We start from the raw sequence: 15,298 nt of genomic DNA on the forward strand, positions 1-15,298 counted from the left end.
AACTGAACTTATTCGGGTGGACTTTGTAGGTAATGTTCATTCATTTTATTGACTAGTATCCAATCTATTGACTACAATGTGGCAAAGCATTAACAGCCGTATCTCTAGTCATTCTCACGCCATGATCTGAGTCGCATCCTGAGTTGCAATGTTTTCGCATTTTACGAAATATTACTGGAACGGTTGCCATGTCCATCGTCTGAGTACAAGAGTTAAAATTATTACGGCTTTGTCAATGTCCTTCCCGCGGTGACCATGATAATGGCAAAGGACTAGGGAAACAGTCGTAGGCACTATTATTGGAAGGATGATGAATCAGTGTGAGAGCATGTACTCTCTGCAAAGTATTCCCGGGACCTCTGTAATCGTGGGCAGAATTGTCTCACAAAATAATTGTCATCTTCAGAAGCACTATAATAAATGACGACTTTAAAACGATATTATCAAGAAAAGAGAAAAGACATGCTTTTTCCAACATGGCTGAATCAGTAGTACGGCGAAGTGTTCGTAGTTAATTTATGCGTTCATGACCCAGCTGCTTCTTCGTTATTTATATAGTATGTCGCGAAATACAACTACAGATGAACTTTGATAGATCATCTATCCTTGTTAAAGTTACTTGTTTGCAGTTACAAAGTTTAATAATAATTCCTGTATTCCTTCTGTATCACTTACCTCCCTCTACAGTAGTTCCAACAGTAGTAACTGGAACACTCGTTTCTGGGACAGCGGTAACATCACCTAGACGAGAAATAAGTAAAGGTTAATGATTCATACGTTGCTTGTGTCAAGATACAAAGTTTCATTATGGTTCCTGCATTCCTTAAGTGCCACTTACCTCCCTTTTCTGTAGTTTCAACAGTGTTAACTGGAATAGTCATATCTGGGATGGTGGTAACGTCCCCTAGAACAGAAATAATTGTATGGTCATGACCAAAAGTTACTTGTTGCAAGTTGCTATGTTTCGTAATAATACATTTCAAATAAGTCACTTACCTCCCTTTTCTGTGGTGGTAATCGGAACAGTCGTCACTTGGACAGTCGTAGCATCATCTGGAACGGAAATAACTGTAGTTTCATGTTCCAAAAGTTATTCGCCTAATGTATCAATGTTTAATTATATTTTTTGTGTTCCAATTACACTACAATGCCCTTTCTGTAATTTTAATAGTGGTTACTGGAATTGAAATCAATACAACCGGCGATTTACTCAGTCCCGGTTGCACGGCTGGTTATGATCCAGCATTGCAATTATGATGTATTATAACCACATACCAACCTCTAATGTAGTTTAATGTGAGGGAAAGGAATGGAACGACCCATTCCATTTAGCCTACGACAGGGGTGGACGGTTGAAAGCTTCCATATATAGAGAAAATAAAAGTTTGCCATTTTAAGACATTTCTATATGAAATATGTATATTAGGTTGCAATATTATGGTATGCATTGCCAGGCGCACGTGATGTGTGAGGACTCAATTCCGAGTAACACTCTCTCTTTCTCTCTCTCTCTATGCGCGCTCGCCTGGCGTAGCATCTGCTCCGCCAATCTGGCTTATCCTCTCTCTCTCTCTCTCTCTCTCTTTCTGTCTGTCTCACTCTCTGTATATGTGTATGTGTGTGCATGTACGTGTGTGTGTATGTGTGTGTGTGTGTGTGTGTGTGTGTGTGTGTGTGTGTGTGTGTGTGTGAGAGAGAGAGAGAGAGAGGTAGAAAAAGGTGGGAAGAGGAGAGAAGGAGGTGGAGTAGAATGACGGAGTACCAGGAGAAAACTCACCTTTTTTAGTGACATGTTTGAGTGACGCAATCTGATTTATCTTAGTTGACTCATTATTTATAAGGGTTTTTTCTTAAGAAACAAGACACAAGGGATCCCTGCCAGTATCATTATATTCACATTCACTTGGCACGGACATCGTATGGCCCCAGCGGATTCATTTGGTTGTTGACATGTTTTTTTTCTGCAGGATTCGCTGTGATGTGAATGAAGCTTCCAGGGTTTACTATATACAGCCTAATCTAAGTTACATAAATTTCAAGCTTTTGGAACGGCAACTACACTTAAAAAATGATAAAATAGATGAACATGAAACAAGAAATAGATTCACAGCGCTAGCTGTTTCACGTATATTGAATTTGTCACGTCGAATCAATGCTTAAATTTTTCGTTATGGTACATACACGGAAACAAAGGGTCTGTTTACCCTTTGGTGTTGATGTGGAAATAGGCAAATAATTTTCCTAATAACACCAGAGGGTGCCCCTGTCTCTGTGTAATCTTGTGTAAACACGATAACATGATGTAAGCTGGACAAACATGGCGGAAGGGTCGGAGTGAGCCGGACGGAGGGACAAAGCCAAAAGACGGATTGGTGCTTCTGTTGCGTGGATGCTGGAGTCCTTGTGCGTGCGCCCTTGTGACCTGGTTACTTGTGATTAGCCCTTGTACTTGTACCGGGCTGAAATTCACACGCTTAACCTTTGTATTCATCCACCTCCATGTTTGGAAATTCCTTGTTATGTGTGGATGTGAGAAACAGAGAAAGAGGAGTCGGGTTTATTCATCATGTTCACATTCTGTTTCGTACGAGAGAGAGGGAGAGAGAGAGAGAGAGAGTGAGAGTGAGAGAGAGAGAAGGAGAGAGAGAGAGAGAGAGAGAGAATATATACACAGACAAATAGACATATAGATAAATACATAGATAAACAAATAAGTAGATAGGAAGAGAGCGAGCGAGAGAGAGAGAATAATACTAATACTAGTAATAATAAGGATTATAATGATGAGGAGAATGATAGAAATCATGATAATAATAATAATAATAATAATAATAACATTAATAATAATAACAATAATGATAATGATATGGGATGATATCAATAGTAAGATTGACCTAACGAGGATGGAAATATTGATAATATTTCCAATGATAATGATAACAACAACTATGATAATGATAATAGTAATATTTAACTTCAGTATCATATTATTACCATCATCATGATTATTATCAGCAGTATAATTATCATTATCATTGTTATTATCATTATTATCCTCATTAATACTATTATTATCTTTATTCATATCAGCATTACTATTAATACTCTCATTGCAATCGTTATTATCATCATTATCATTATTGATATTGTTGTCGTGTTTATTATAAATATGATCATTTTCATGATAATCAGCATTATTTTTCAATTATCATCAGCATCATTATCATTATTTTTTTATTATCATTCTTATTATCATCATCATAAAATTAATCATCATCATCATCGGGTCAGCAGAGGTCAAGCAAAGGTGTTTGTATTGACCTCACCTGCCCCGATTTGTTGCAAATATCATTCCCTTCTAACTCATCATGCCTTTATATGCCCTTATCTATTTTTAAATTTTAAACCGTATTGTTATTTATGTTTCAATCAATGAAACGGGAGGGACAGTGTTCGCTTTCTGAAACATAAAGACATCGATTTAAAATCATATTTCCAATACGTTTCTCATGTGTTCTCATGTACGGTTAATTTTACTTCTGTTCTATTGAATAAAGAAAGATTAGCAATAAGTTCCTTTCTTCAAAATTGCGAAATTTGGAGGAATGGTGAATATACTGATAAGGCGAGTGCACTACCGTACTACATTAACTAAGTAAACAACCAAGTGACTTGCCGACTTTCTTATCAATGCCAAAGGATAAACTGACTTTGCGATAAGAAACACTTTCCATGAATGCGCTGTCACGAAATGTTTTATGAACAGATTCTAAATGACAATCTGTATGTAACAGGCGGTGATTTAAATATGCTTCTTTTGTTTCAATTTCATTTTTCTGTTGAAATAAGACTTCTTTATGAGTAATACGTTCATGTTTTGTGAAAAAAAAAAATGACGCTAGATGTAGTTGTCCTTCTAAAAGCTTGAGCTTTATGTAACTTATGTACCTGTAGTGAACCTTGTCAACACCTAAATGACTCAGCTGTTGACCATATGATGCCCGTGCATAGGGAATGTGAATATCATGCAAGTAATAGCGATCGCTTGTCTTGCACTAAAGGAAAACATTTATAACGTGAGTGAAACAAAAAGTGTTTACGTCAGGAAAAGAAATATCGGTGCGTAGGAGAAAGAGAGTCATATAAACAAGTACAGAGAAGGAATCAATGCGAGTCAGAGACTCCTATTCAACACTTACGTTTCACATAAAAATAAATGCTATCAAAGATCGAATATAGAAATTGTAAGTAAGCTTGACCGATATGGCGATGGATTATTATCGGATGCACAGTACTTTATTACTATGGTTAAATATTAGCTATTAATCAATGGCTATTAGCGAACCCCTTCCCCTTCCTCTTCTCTCTCTCTTTCTCTTTCTCTTTCTCTCTCTCTCTCTCTCCCTCCCTCTCTCTCTCTCTTTCTCTTTCTCTCTCTCTCTCTCTTTCTTTCTCTCGGATGTAAATAAATTTGCACGGAACTGTGACTGTGAAGGTACATTTAAATGAAACGACATACTTTACCTTTATGTGTGATCGTAGCAATTTCACTTGTCAACTCGGTAATTGTGTCCCTCTCTGTAGTTGGAATTTCAGTTGGTTTTGCATTTTCCTCCTCATCCATTGCGGTAAATATCTGAATAATATGGATAACAATCACAGTGACCTGTCTATTAATTCTAATGATATATGCATGGAAATCTTGAAGCTGGGACAGAATTTCCATTCCAGACACTCTCTTCACCCTCCGCGAAGTTAGAGGTAGTCCAGCTATTATGTCAATGATAGCTTGCCATTCTGTGGCCTTCGCGCTCAAGTCCTTCGACAGTTCCTCAAAATCATCCACAGGACAAGATGCCGCAGTGTCTTGATTATTCGTAAGTTCTTGAATGACCTCGTTTAATTCCAGACTCCTATCGAAAAGGGCTGATGTGTTTCCCACGCAGTTAATGATTCTTTGGAACAGATCATCAGGCATTTCTGGATTTTTTTCCTCGATTTGTTCAATAGTTTCATTTACGAGTTGTATGACATCAGCCATACTGTCGTTGATTGAAGACTGCAACACAAGGATACGATCTCGACATGCCTTGTCTAGAACTGATGTAAGAAAATGTAAAAAATAATTATACGGTATCTTAATTAAGACATGTTACTCTATGAAAAACAAGTCTTTGAATTGTATACCAAAGCATGAAGTATATAGATGATGTTATAACTTTTTTTTTCACATATTTTGTGAAAGGTAAGATAGGACTATTTTAGACTCTACACCATCCAAATGTACAAGTTACTTCCCAATTCTGAATAAGGAACTGTCGTAAGAACACCTTAAGCTATAAGATCTGTAAGACTGCTTTCTGTTACCTGACCATCAGATATACCTAGTTAATAGTTAATAAGGATTTTTGGAAGCTGAATTGAATGTCTGTAAAATGCCTTCGAAGTTAAAGAGAGGATTTCATAGTGATGTAAGATGCTCTTACTTTGGTGAGGCTAAATATCACTTCATAGTCATTAAAAATGTTTGTAGGTTTGCGAACTATTGCTAAGTGCCTTGTTTAATGATATAACAGTTGTTTGTGATAGGTTCCAGTTTCTTTATAATTCCTGTGTTCCAAACATATCACTTACCTCCCCCATCTGTAGTTACAACAGTTGTAACTGGAACAGTCGTTTCTGGGACAGTTGTAACATCACCTGGATTAGAAATAATTGTAAGTTCATGATCCAAGTCATTGTTTCAAGTTACAATGTTATATCATAATTCCAAATATACCCCAAAGTCCCCCTTCTGTAGCTTCAACAGTGGTAATTGGAACAGTCGATACAGGGACAGTTGTAACATCACTTGGATCAGAAATAATTGCAGGTTTATGATCCAATTTGCCACTTCAATTTGCAATGTTCTGTTATAATTCCTAGCTTCCAAATATGGCACTTACCTCCCTCAATTGTAGTTTCAAAAGTGGTAACTGGAACAGTCGTTTCTGGGACAGTTGTGACATCAGGTTACAATCTTACATGATTACTACATTCCAAACATGTCACTTACCTCCCCCTTCTGCAGTTTCAATAGTGGTAACTGGAACAGTAGTTTCTGGGACAGTCGTTACATCACCTGAAATAGAAATAATTGTAGTTTTATGATCCAAGTTGCCATTTCAAGTTACAATGTTAAGTTATAATTGATGCATTCCAAACACGCCACTTACCTCCCCCTTCTGTAGCTTTAACAGTGGTAACTGGAACAGTTGTTTCTTGGACAGTCGTAACAATACCTAAAACAGAAATAATTATAGGTTTATGATTCAAACTGCAGCTTCAAGTTACAATGTTATGTTATAATTCCTGCATTCCAAACATGCCACTTACCTCCCCCTTCTGTAGTTTCGTCAGTGCTAACTGGAACAGTCCCTTCTGGGACATTCGTAACATCACCTGAAACAGAAATAATTGTGGGTTTATGATCCAAGTTGCCGTCTTAAGTTGCAATGTAATGGTTTAAATCCTGCCTTCCAAACATGCCACTTACCTCCCCCTTCTGTAGTTTCGCCAGTGCTAACTGGAACAGTCCCTTCTGGGACATTCGTAACATCACCTGAAACAGAAATAATTGTGAGTTTATGATCCAAGTTGCCGTCTTAAGTTGCAATGTAATGGTTTAAATCCTGCCTTCCAAACATGCCACTTACCTCCCCCTTCTGTAGTTTCGTCAGTGCTAACTGGAACAGTCCCTTCTGGGACATTCGTAACATCACCTGAAACAGAAATAATTGTGGGTTTATGATCCAAGTTGCCGTCTTAAGTTGCAATGTAATGGTTTAAATCCTGCCTTCCAAACATGCCACTTACCTCCCCCTTCTGTAGTTTCGTCAGTGCTAACTGGAACAGTCCCTTCTGGGACATTCGTAACATCACCTGAAACAGAAATAATTGTGGGTTTATGATCCAAGTTGCCGTCTTAAGTTGCAATGTAATGGTTTAAATCCTGCCTTCCAAACATGCCACTTACCTTCCCCTTCTGTAGTTTCGTCAGTGCTAACTGGAACAGTCCCTTCTGGGACATTCGTAACATCACCTGAAACAGAAATAATTGTGGGTTTATGATCCAAGTTGCCGTCTTAAGTTGCAATGTAATGGTTTAAATCCTGCCTTCCAAATATACCACTTACCTCCCTCAATTGTAGTTTCGTCAGTGCTAACTGGAATAGTCCCTTCTGGGACATTCGTAACATCACCTGAAACATAAATACTTTTAGGTTTATGATCCATATTGCCGTTTCAAGTTATATTAATGTTATATTATAATGCCTGATATTTCATTATTATTTTTGCACTTCAAATATGTCCCTTACCTCCTCCTTCTGTAGTTTCAACAGTGGTAACTGGATCAATCGTTTCTGGGACAGTCGTAACATCACCTGGATCAGAAATAATTGTAGATTTATGATCGAAGGTGCTTGTTTCAGTTTACAATATTACATTATGATTACTGCATTCCAATTATGCCACTTACCTCCCCCTTCTGTAGTTTCGACAATGGTAACTGGAACAGTCGTAATATCACCTGGATTAGAAATAATTGTAGGTTTATGATCGAAGTTGCCTTTTCAAGTTGCAATGTTATATTATAATTCCAGTCTTCCAAATATACCACTTACCTCCATCAATTGTAGTTTTCTCAGTGGCAACTGGACCAGTCGTTTCTTGAACAGTTGTAACATCACCTGCATCAGAAATAAGTGTAGATTTATGATCCAAGTTACCGTTTCAAGTTGCAATATTATATTATAATTCCAAATATGCCTCTTACCTCCCCCATCTGTAGTTTCAACAGTGGTATCTGGAAAAATTGTTGCAATGCTATGTTATAATTCCTGCCTTCCAAATATACCACTTACCTCCTTTAATTGTAGTTTCAGCAACTGGAACAGTCGTTGTAACATCACCTGGATAAGAAATAATTGTAGACTTATGATCCAAGTTGCCGTTTCAAGTTACAATATTATATCATAATTCCTGCATTCCAAACATGCCATTTACCTCCCCCAATTGTAGTTTCAACAGTGATAACGAACATTTGTTTCTGGGACAATCGTAACATCAACTGGATTAGAAATAAGTTTATGATCCAAGTTGCTGTTTCAAGTTGCAATGTTATATTATAATTCCTGCATTCCAAACATGCCACTTACCTCCCCCAATTGTAGTTACAATAGTGGTAACTGGAACAGCCGTTTCTGGGGCATTCGTGACATCACCTGAAACAGAAATAATTTTGGGTTTATGATCCAAATTGCCATTTCAAGTTATGTTATATCATACTGCCTGCAAAGTTTCATTATTATTTTTTGTTCAAGTTACAATATTATGTTATAATTGATGCATTCCAAACATGCCACTTACCTCCCCCTTCTATAGTTTCAACAGTGGTAACTGGAACAGCCGTTTCTGGGGCATTCGTGACATCACCTGAAACAGAAATAATTTTAGGTTTGCGATCCAAATTGCCATTTCAAGTTATGTTATATCATAATGCCTGCAAAGTTTCATGATTATTTTTTGTTCAAGTTACAATATTATGTTATAATTGATGCATTTCAAACATGCCACTTACCTCCCCCTTCTATAGTTTCAACAGTGGTAACTGGAACAGCCGTTTCTGGGGCATTCGTGACATCACCTGAAACAGAAATAATTTTAGGTTTGCGATCCAAATTGCCGTTTCAAATTATGTTATATCATAATGCCTGCAAAGTTTCATGATTATTTTTTGTTCAAGTTACAATATTATGTTATAATTGATGCATTCCAAACATGCCACTTACCTCCCCCTTCTATAGTTTCAACAGTGGTAACTGGAACAGCCGTTTCTGGGGCATTCGTGACATCACCTGAAACAGAAATAATTTTAGCTTTGTGATCCAAATTGCCGTTTCAAGTTATGTTATATCAAAATGCCTGCTAAGTTTCATGATTATTTTTTGTTCAAGTTACAATATCATGTTATAATTGATGCATTTCAAACATGCCACTTACCTCCCCCTTCTATAGTTTCAACAGTGGTAACTGGAACAGCCGTTTCTGGGGCATTCGTGACATCACCTGAAACAGAAATAATTTTAGGTTTGCGATCCAAATTGCCATTTCAAGTTATGTTATATCATACTGCCTGCAAAGTTTCATGATTATTTTTTGTTCAAGTTACAATCAGCCGTATTCTAGTATGTTTTCTGCATGTCGTGGCCATGTCATGTTCATGCTGTGTCCATGTCGTGTTCATGTCACAAAGGCGGTAATCTAGTTTGCAAAAGCATGGCACGTTTGCGTCAGCTGCTTCAGGTTTACCAACCGTTCCAAAGTTAACATGTTTCAGATGAATGGCACTGTCCAAACGACAAATTCATAAGAGAAACTACAATCATAGGTAGCACTAACATAAGATAATTCAATTTTGGTATGAATCAGTCGTTGTACTTCTTCTTAGTTAAAGAATTGACAACCATTTCACGAACGCGCTGTTGGTAATTCACTCTACGCTCGATCAAAACAAACGAGATGAGAGGGATCGTGTGTTTATGAACAGATCTTCCTTATTTTATCTTTGTATATACTGTACATATATGCGCATTTTTAATATATCATACATATAGATTTAATTTATACATATTTCATATAATTATATGCTTTAATTTTATGTCCCTGACTACTTTTACCATTCATTTAACTTTACTCTCCTTCGAAAAGTCCGCCAAAAGGTAAACAAACTTAAAATCAGCAGATAATTCATGTTTTCCTAAAAGTATTTGTAATCCATGTCTAGGACAATGATGCTTGATATATCCAATATAGATATTACTTTCCAAACGTAGTATGCTCATATGAAGTATTGGTAAGAAAAAGTACAGTAAAAATATGATTTTTTTCACTCGTGTAACTATCGTGACAAGCCTACTCCCTTGCCACGGAGTTTCCACGATTGTTACATTACTTTCCACGCATTTGCCACGACTATGCCACGCTTTTGCCACGCTTTTGCCACGAACCCGCGCTTCTAGAATATGAATCGCGGCATGTTCATGTCATGTACACGGCGCGCTTAGGGACTTAGAATACGGCTGAATATCATGTTATAATTGATGCATTTCAAACATGCAACTTACCTCCTCCTTCTATAGTTTCAACAGTGGTAACTGGAACAGCTGTTTCTGGGGCGTTCGTGACATCACCTGAAACAGAAATAATTTTGGGTTTATGATCCAAATTGCCATTTCAAGTTATGTTATATCATACTGCCTGCAAAGTTTCATGATTATTTTTTGTTCAAGTTACAATATTATGTTATAATTGATGCATTCCAAACATGCCACTTACCTCCCCCTTCTATAGTTTCAACAGTGGTAACTGGAACAGCCGTTTCTGGGGCATTCGTGACATCACCTGAAACAGAAATAATTTTAGCTTTGTGATCCAAATTGCCGTTTCAAGTTATGTTATATCAAAATGCCTGCTAAGTTTCATGATTATTTTTTGTTCAAGTTACAATATCTTGTTATAATTGATGCATTCCAAACATGCCACTTACCTCCCCCTTCTATAGTTTCAACAGTGGTAACTGGAACAGCCGTTTCTGGGACAGTTGTAACATCACCTGGATTAGAAATTAGAAGTTTATGATCCAAGTTGCAAGTTTCAAGTTACAATTTTATATCATAATTCCTGCAGTCCATTTATGCAGTTTCCTTTCCACTTCTGTAGTGTTAGCAGTGTTAAATGGAATAGTACTTAAAGGACAGTCATAACATCACCTAGATCAAAAACAATTGTAGGGTTATGACCCATAACCCATAAGTTTCATTATAATCCTTGCATTTTGAATATGTCACTTACCAACTCTTTCTGTAGTTTCGCCAGTGTTAACTGGTATAGTCGTTTTTGGGACAAAGATAACTTCACCTAGATATGGAATAATTGTGGGTTGATGATCCAAAAGTTGATTTTTTTTTTTTATTACAAAATTTCGTTATAATTTTTTGTTTTCATTGTTTCTGGTGCATATTCTTTCATCAGAAGTGACTGATTCAGGATTTGTTAAAATACTAATAGTAGGGGATAAAGTAGGGCATAAAGTATATCAAGGAAATTATGGGGTTAAAAAGTCTTGCAACCAATCAGCCTGTGTACCTAACTGCCTGCAACACTTATAGTAGCAGTACACGTAACCTCTTATGGAGAAGTTGTATGGTTACTATTCCTAATGCACGGATCTCTGATGCCATATACAAGGAACTCGTGCAAAGTATGCATTGATGTTTATCGCTCTTGTACCACACAGAACAAAACTGTACGTGACATTTAAAGGAATCTTTCCTGTCCAGTACAGCTATAGAGACCATTAGAACTGAGTTTCTTATTGTAATATGAGCTATATCTCTTCTGTTACCAATTGAGCAAGTCAGATGTTGTAGTCACCCCCACCATTTAGGCCAGCCACTAACAGTGAGTGGGAAGTGGTCATGTAGCTAAATACTGCAAAGATAAGATATGCCATGTGGTATCTGGTGAGCAGCACAATGCTTGGAAATATCTAAACAATATTATAGAGGAAGAAGTTGCTACAGCTACCATGTTTTTATCTCAGACGTGGGATGGTAAGTGTGACTGCTTGTCATTGGGGATGCACTACCCTCCATGGCCTGGCCTCTCCCCCCACCTTCCCCTGTGGCTTCGCCATGACGTCACCAACAGCCAAGACTTTCTGCAGTTGCCAGCAAATAGAGGTACTAAGGGTTACAGTCTGCAAGAAATGGTTGTAAGAACTGGTGGAAAATATCATCCCTAGACTCTAATGTTGAGGACACGAGGACGAGCCGTCCTTCTCCCTACACTGGTCACCAGATGAACCAACTGACCCTCCCCCTCACTCACGGTTGACCACAGGCCACAACCAGGAATCTCCCGCTAAACCGCGTGTACTGTGATGACACCATAATGTATGTGTCCAATTTGGATACCACTGATGTCATAGGACACAAAGGTAACCATTATGGAGTAGTGTGATCTGCAGTATAATATCAATGAATGTTCCCTAGAAATGCCATTCTCCACACAGCTGTATGATCAAGGTATACTGACACAGTCATGCTCCAAGAGACTGTCATGGGACACTTGGTCCACTTTACAGAGTATCATCCCTTTGTGTTACCAAGCACAGTAGGGACTAGGGGTTTGATCATACTTGTTGGGAGCCATCCACAGATGCAAGATCGAGAATCCCATTCAGTGTGGAGAGAGTGTAGAATTTCTTGCCATTAAAATCCACTTGGTTGAGGGTCCCCTCAAGCTGTACAATGTGTATAACAGTTAAGGCTAGGGAAGCTTAGACATTAGCAAGATTTGTGCAGCCACTGTGCAACATTGCATTATCATCAGAGGGAACTTCAATGCCCAGAGACCCATCCTTTCCCCAGGGGCAGGAGAGGATTCAGCTTGGTGCTATGTAATCGAAGTGCTTGAGGCCTGCGCAGAAATCGCCCTCCTCAACAGTCAAGAGAACACACACACACAACAGAGGTGGTGTCTTCGAATTTACCTTTGGTACTATAACTGGTCGAGAGGTTCAGCTGCTGTCTATCAGACCGCCACGAGTGACCACTTGGGGATCACTATCAACCTCTCAGGCAGTGGACCAGCCCCTACCACACAGCACATTCCCAGATGGAAAGTATATGAGGCTGACTGGCAGGCTTTCCAGGCTACCTTGGCTGAATGGCTCAGGGATAATGATCCCCCCAAAATACTCAATGTGGATGTCCTTGAGGACTGCCTGATTAGGTGCATAAATCAGGCAACCTGATCGACTATCCCAAAGACCTGCCCTCGGCCCAGGAACTACAAAGACCCCTGGTACTATAATGATGCAGAAATTTTAGATGACACAGAAGGCCTGGAAACCTCTTTCTGCTGAGGGAATAAGGTAGGTATAAGGTCCTTAGATTGTTATATGTTCATGCAATCTGTCCCGTTGCGGACTTTGTTTCTATTGCCCTAATATCGGCTACACTGACTCGTAGGAAGAAGCTGAAAGTGGTCCAAAATGAGGCTGCCAGGATCAGGTTTAAGAAGTCTCTCAACCTCCTTCCTCTTGACATCTAGACTGAGCTCTTGACAGCTCAGTTCTTTGCTAGATAAGATAGGATGTGGACATGCAAATAAGATAGATTTAGTAGCCTAGAACTGGATTACAAGTTGTTTGCAAACTGCTCCAGGCTGTCTCACAGCACCAGGGTGCTGATATGCTTTCAACTCAGGGAAGCACTGTTAACCAAGTGCTTGGATTCCCCCAGATCTGATTAGGTCCTACTCTCACTGCAGGGAACGAACATGATCAAGACAAAGGACCAACATTTCCCACCTCGATTGAAGGCAGAGGAGGATAGAATCATAGAAGGTATTATTCCTCCAAGTAGTAACACATATTACATGGATGGATCAGTTGACCCCTTTACAGTAAGGGATATAACCACATCTATTATTATTACCTCTTTTCAAGCAGAGGTGGTCGCACAAGGGATGGCTACATTGTGTAATTGGCAAATATCTTCAATGGATCGAGAATTAGTCAGTGACCACTTTACAATCCTAACAGAGTATGCTGTAGGCAGCAGCATAACCCACAAAGCATTTTACATCAGGAACATGAAAGACTTCAGGAGTTAGCTATTTGTTACAAGAATATTCTCATGAAGAATTCAGAGAAATAAAGGCTCAAATTTGCAGGAATAATTCTTGCAGAATATTAATCACCAAATTTCTGTAGCTGAAGTATGGAAAAAAATCAGCAGGTTGTCAGGTAAACCTTCATTACTCTGCAGTTTCGTAGCCCTTTAGAACAGGCTAACCAGTACTTCCTAGATTAATTACCTTCCATAGAGACTAAAATAAGATAGATGTCTGATAGGTCAGAGGACAGTGCGTCGTCTTGAACATCCCTGTAGTAGGTAGATCGTGCCCCATCCAAGCTCGTGAGTTTCCACTGTTACCTGGCGTTTACTGACGTGGTTGGGCACTATGTTGGGTAAGGACCAAGCTCAGATCGAGTCAACACTTGTTGGCACATTCTCTCATGAGTCAGCACAAACTGACAGAGGCGGGCTCACCTCAGTGCATACGAGGCTGGCATAGCATCTGCTCTGCAAATCTGTCTTATCCTTATCCTAGAATGTACCACATTGCATTGCTTTGCAAATTACTTGACAAATTCTCACCAAGGCAGGCAAACTGTATTTCTTTATTTGGCTTTGATATTGCAAACAAAGCAGAAGGCTAGCTTTGATACTCAAGGTAAATTTTCAATATAGTTTCGAATTTATTGACCAACCCAATCGGCTCATGATCTATTTTCTTCAACAGCAGAGTTTATTATGAATCTAAAGAAATAGATGGGAGCGGCTGACACCAAACTCTTATTAGAAAAGAACATGGTTAGAAAAGAACATGTTAACTCATAGCAGACGGAGATAGATTTGCATGCCCAGCCTCCAGGATAGGTTTTATTTTAGAGAGAGACCGCTTGAAGCAATATAATTTGAATCATCTCACTCTCAGTCATTTATTGTAAAACTAGAGCGGTTTTTGTGTTTTATTTTTTTGTGTTTTATTGAGTTTAGAGACTTATATGTGCCATATGACAGGCTTTATCAGTGCTGCAGTTGACTAAAATTGTAGTATATTATCTATATTAGCTCATTATTTTCTTTATACTCAATGTGATAGAAGTATTGCTGTTTTATGGGAGGACAAAAGGCAACTTTATTTTTTCGTATTTTTGTGCTGTCATGAACGAATACGAAACATATAACCACCTACAATAAAGATAACAAGAAGGGGTAGGGAAGAGGAATGAAACCTGTGCTTGTGAGTGTGAGTGCCACAGTGAAAGGCATCCATATTGGCACAGGAGCACATTTTAGACACTGGGTATGGATTGAGTCACCTTCCTCTTCTCGTTCTACCTGCACATAGCCGTCTGGTTAGCTCATTGGTAGCGTGTCGACTTCACATCACTGTCACCTGGCGGTTACTGATGTAGCTGGGCACTGCGTTGGGTAAGGACCAAGCTCAGATCGAGTCAACACTCGTTGGCACATTCTCTCACGAGTCAGCACACGCTGGCACAGGCGGGCTCGCGTCACTGAATACAAGCCCGGCGTAGCATCTGCTCCACAAATCTGGCTTATCCTTATCCTTACCTGCACATCCTTCATCGGCGGTACTTTAGAGCAAGGGTTCATCA

At 38.7% G+C, this 15,298-nt stretch overlaps 1 protein-coding gene and 1 long non-coding RNA gene across 2 annotated transcripts in view; both read right to left on the minus strand.

Moving 5' to 3' along the window:
* Window positions 1–315: 315 nt before the first annotated feature.
* On the minus strand, window positions 316–9,793 carry LOC122261209 (uncharacterized). The gene is made up of 24 exons (XM_086539463.1): window positions 9,772–9,793; window positions 9,043–9,108; window positions 8,832–8,897; window positions 8,621–8,686; window positions 8,410–8,475; window positions 8,199–8,264; window positions 7,905–7,952; window positions 7,665–7,730; window positions 7,520–7,570; window positions 7,359–7,424; window positions 7,176–7,241; window positions 7,016–7,081; window positions 6,856–6,921; window positions 6,696–6,761; window positions 6,536–6,601; window positions 6,376–6,441; window positions 6,216–6,281; window positions 6,056–6,121; window positions 5,635–5,700; window positions 4,525–5,100; window positions 997–1,053; window positions 839–904; window positions 676–741; window positions 316–359 (listed from the first exon to the last, which is right to left on the minus strand). The coding sequence occupies exons 1-24, from the start codon at window positions 9,791–9,793 to the stop codon at window positions 316–318; spliced, it is 1,986 nt and encodes a 661-aa protein (XP_086395589.1).
* Window positions 9,794–10,164: 371 nt separating this feature from the next.
* Window positions 10,165–15,298, minus strand: part of LOC122261211 (uncharacterized) — a 6,870-nt gene continuing 1,736 nt past the window's right edge. The window contains exons 2-4 of the long non-coding RNA XR_015191236.1: window positions 10,589–10,654; window positions 10,378–10,443; window positions 10,165–10,232 (exon numbers count right to left, since the gene is read on the minus strand). This is a non-coding gene — a long non-coding RNA (uncharacterized LOC122261211). The remainder of the gene's footprint in view (window positions 10,233–10,377; window positions 10,444–10,588; window positions 10,655–15,298) is intronic.

This window comes from Penaeus japonicus, unplaced genomic scaffold (assembly GCF_977035675.1).
Source record: "Penaeus japonicus unplaced genomic scaffold, GWHDUDI00000001_assembly GWHDUDI00000009, whole genome shotgun sequence".
In the NCBI taxonomy this organism is placed as follows: domain Eukaryota; kingdom Metazoa; phylum Arthropoda; class Malacostraca; order Decapoda; family Penaeidae; genus Penaeus; species Penaeus japonicus.

What these genes read in the sequence shown, in the direction of transcription:
- LOC122261209 (XM_086539463.1), bottom strand. Translation starts at nt 9,793, where the DNA reads ATGAATTATCTGCTGATTTTAA. An exon ending in TGAAACTACAGAAGGAGGAG is followed by an intron (nt 7,242 to 7,358) that starts GTAAGGGACATA and finishes TTTATGTTTCAG; the next exon opens with GTGATGTTACGAATGTCCCA. An exon ending in TGGAACTACTGTAGAGGGAG is followed by an intron (nt 360 to 675) that starts GTAAGTGATACA and finishes CCACGATTACAG; the next exon opens with AGGTCCCGGGAATACTTTGC.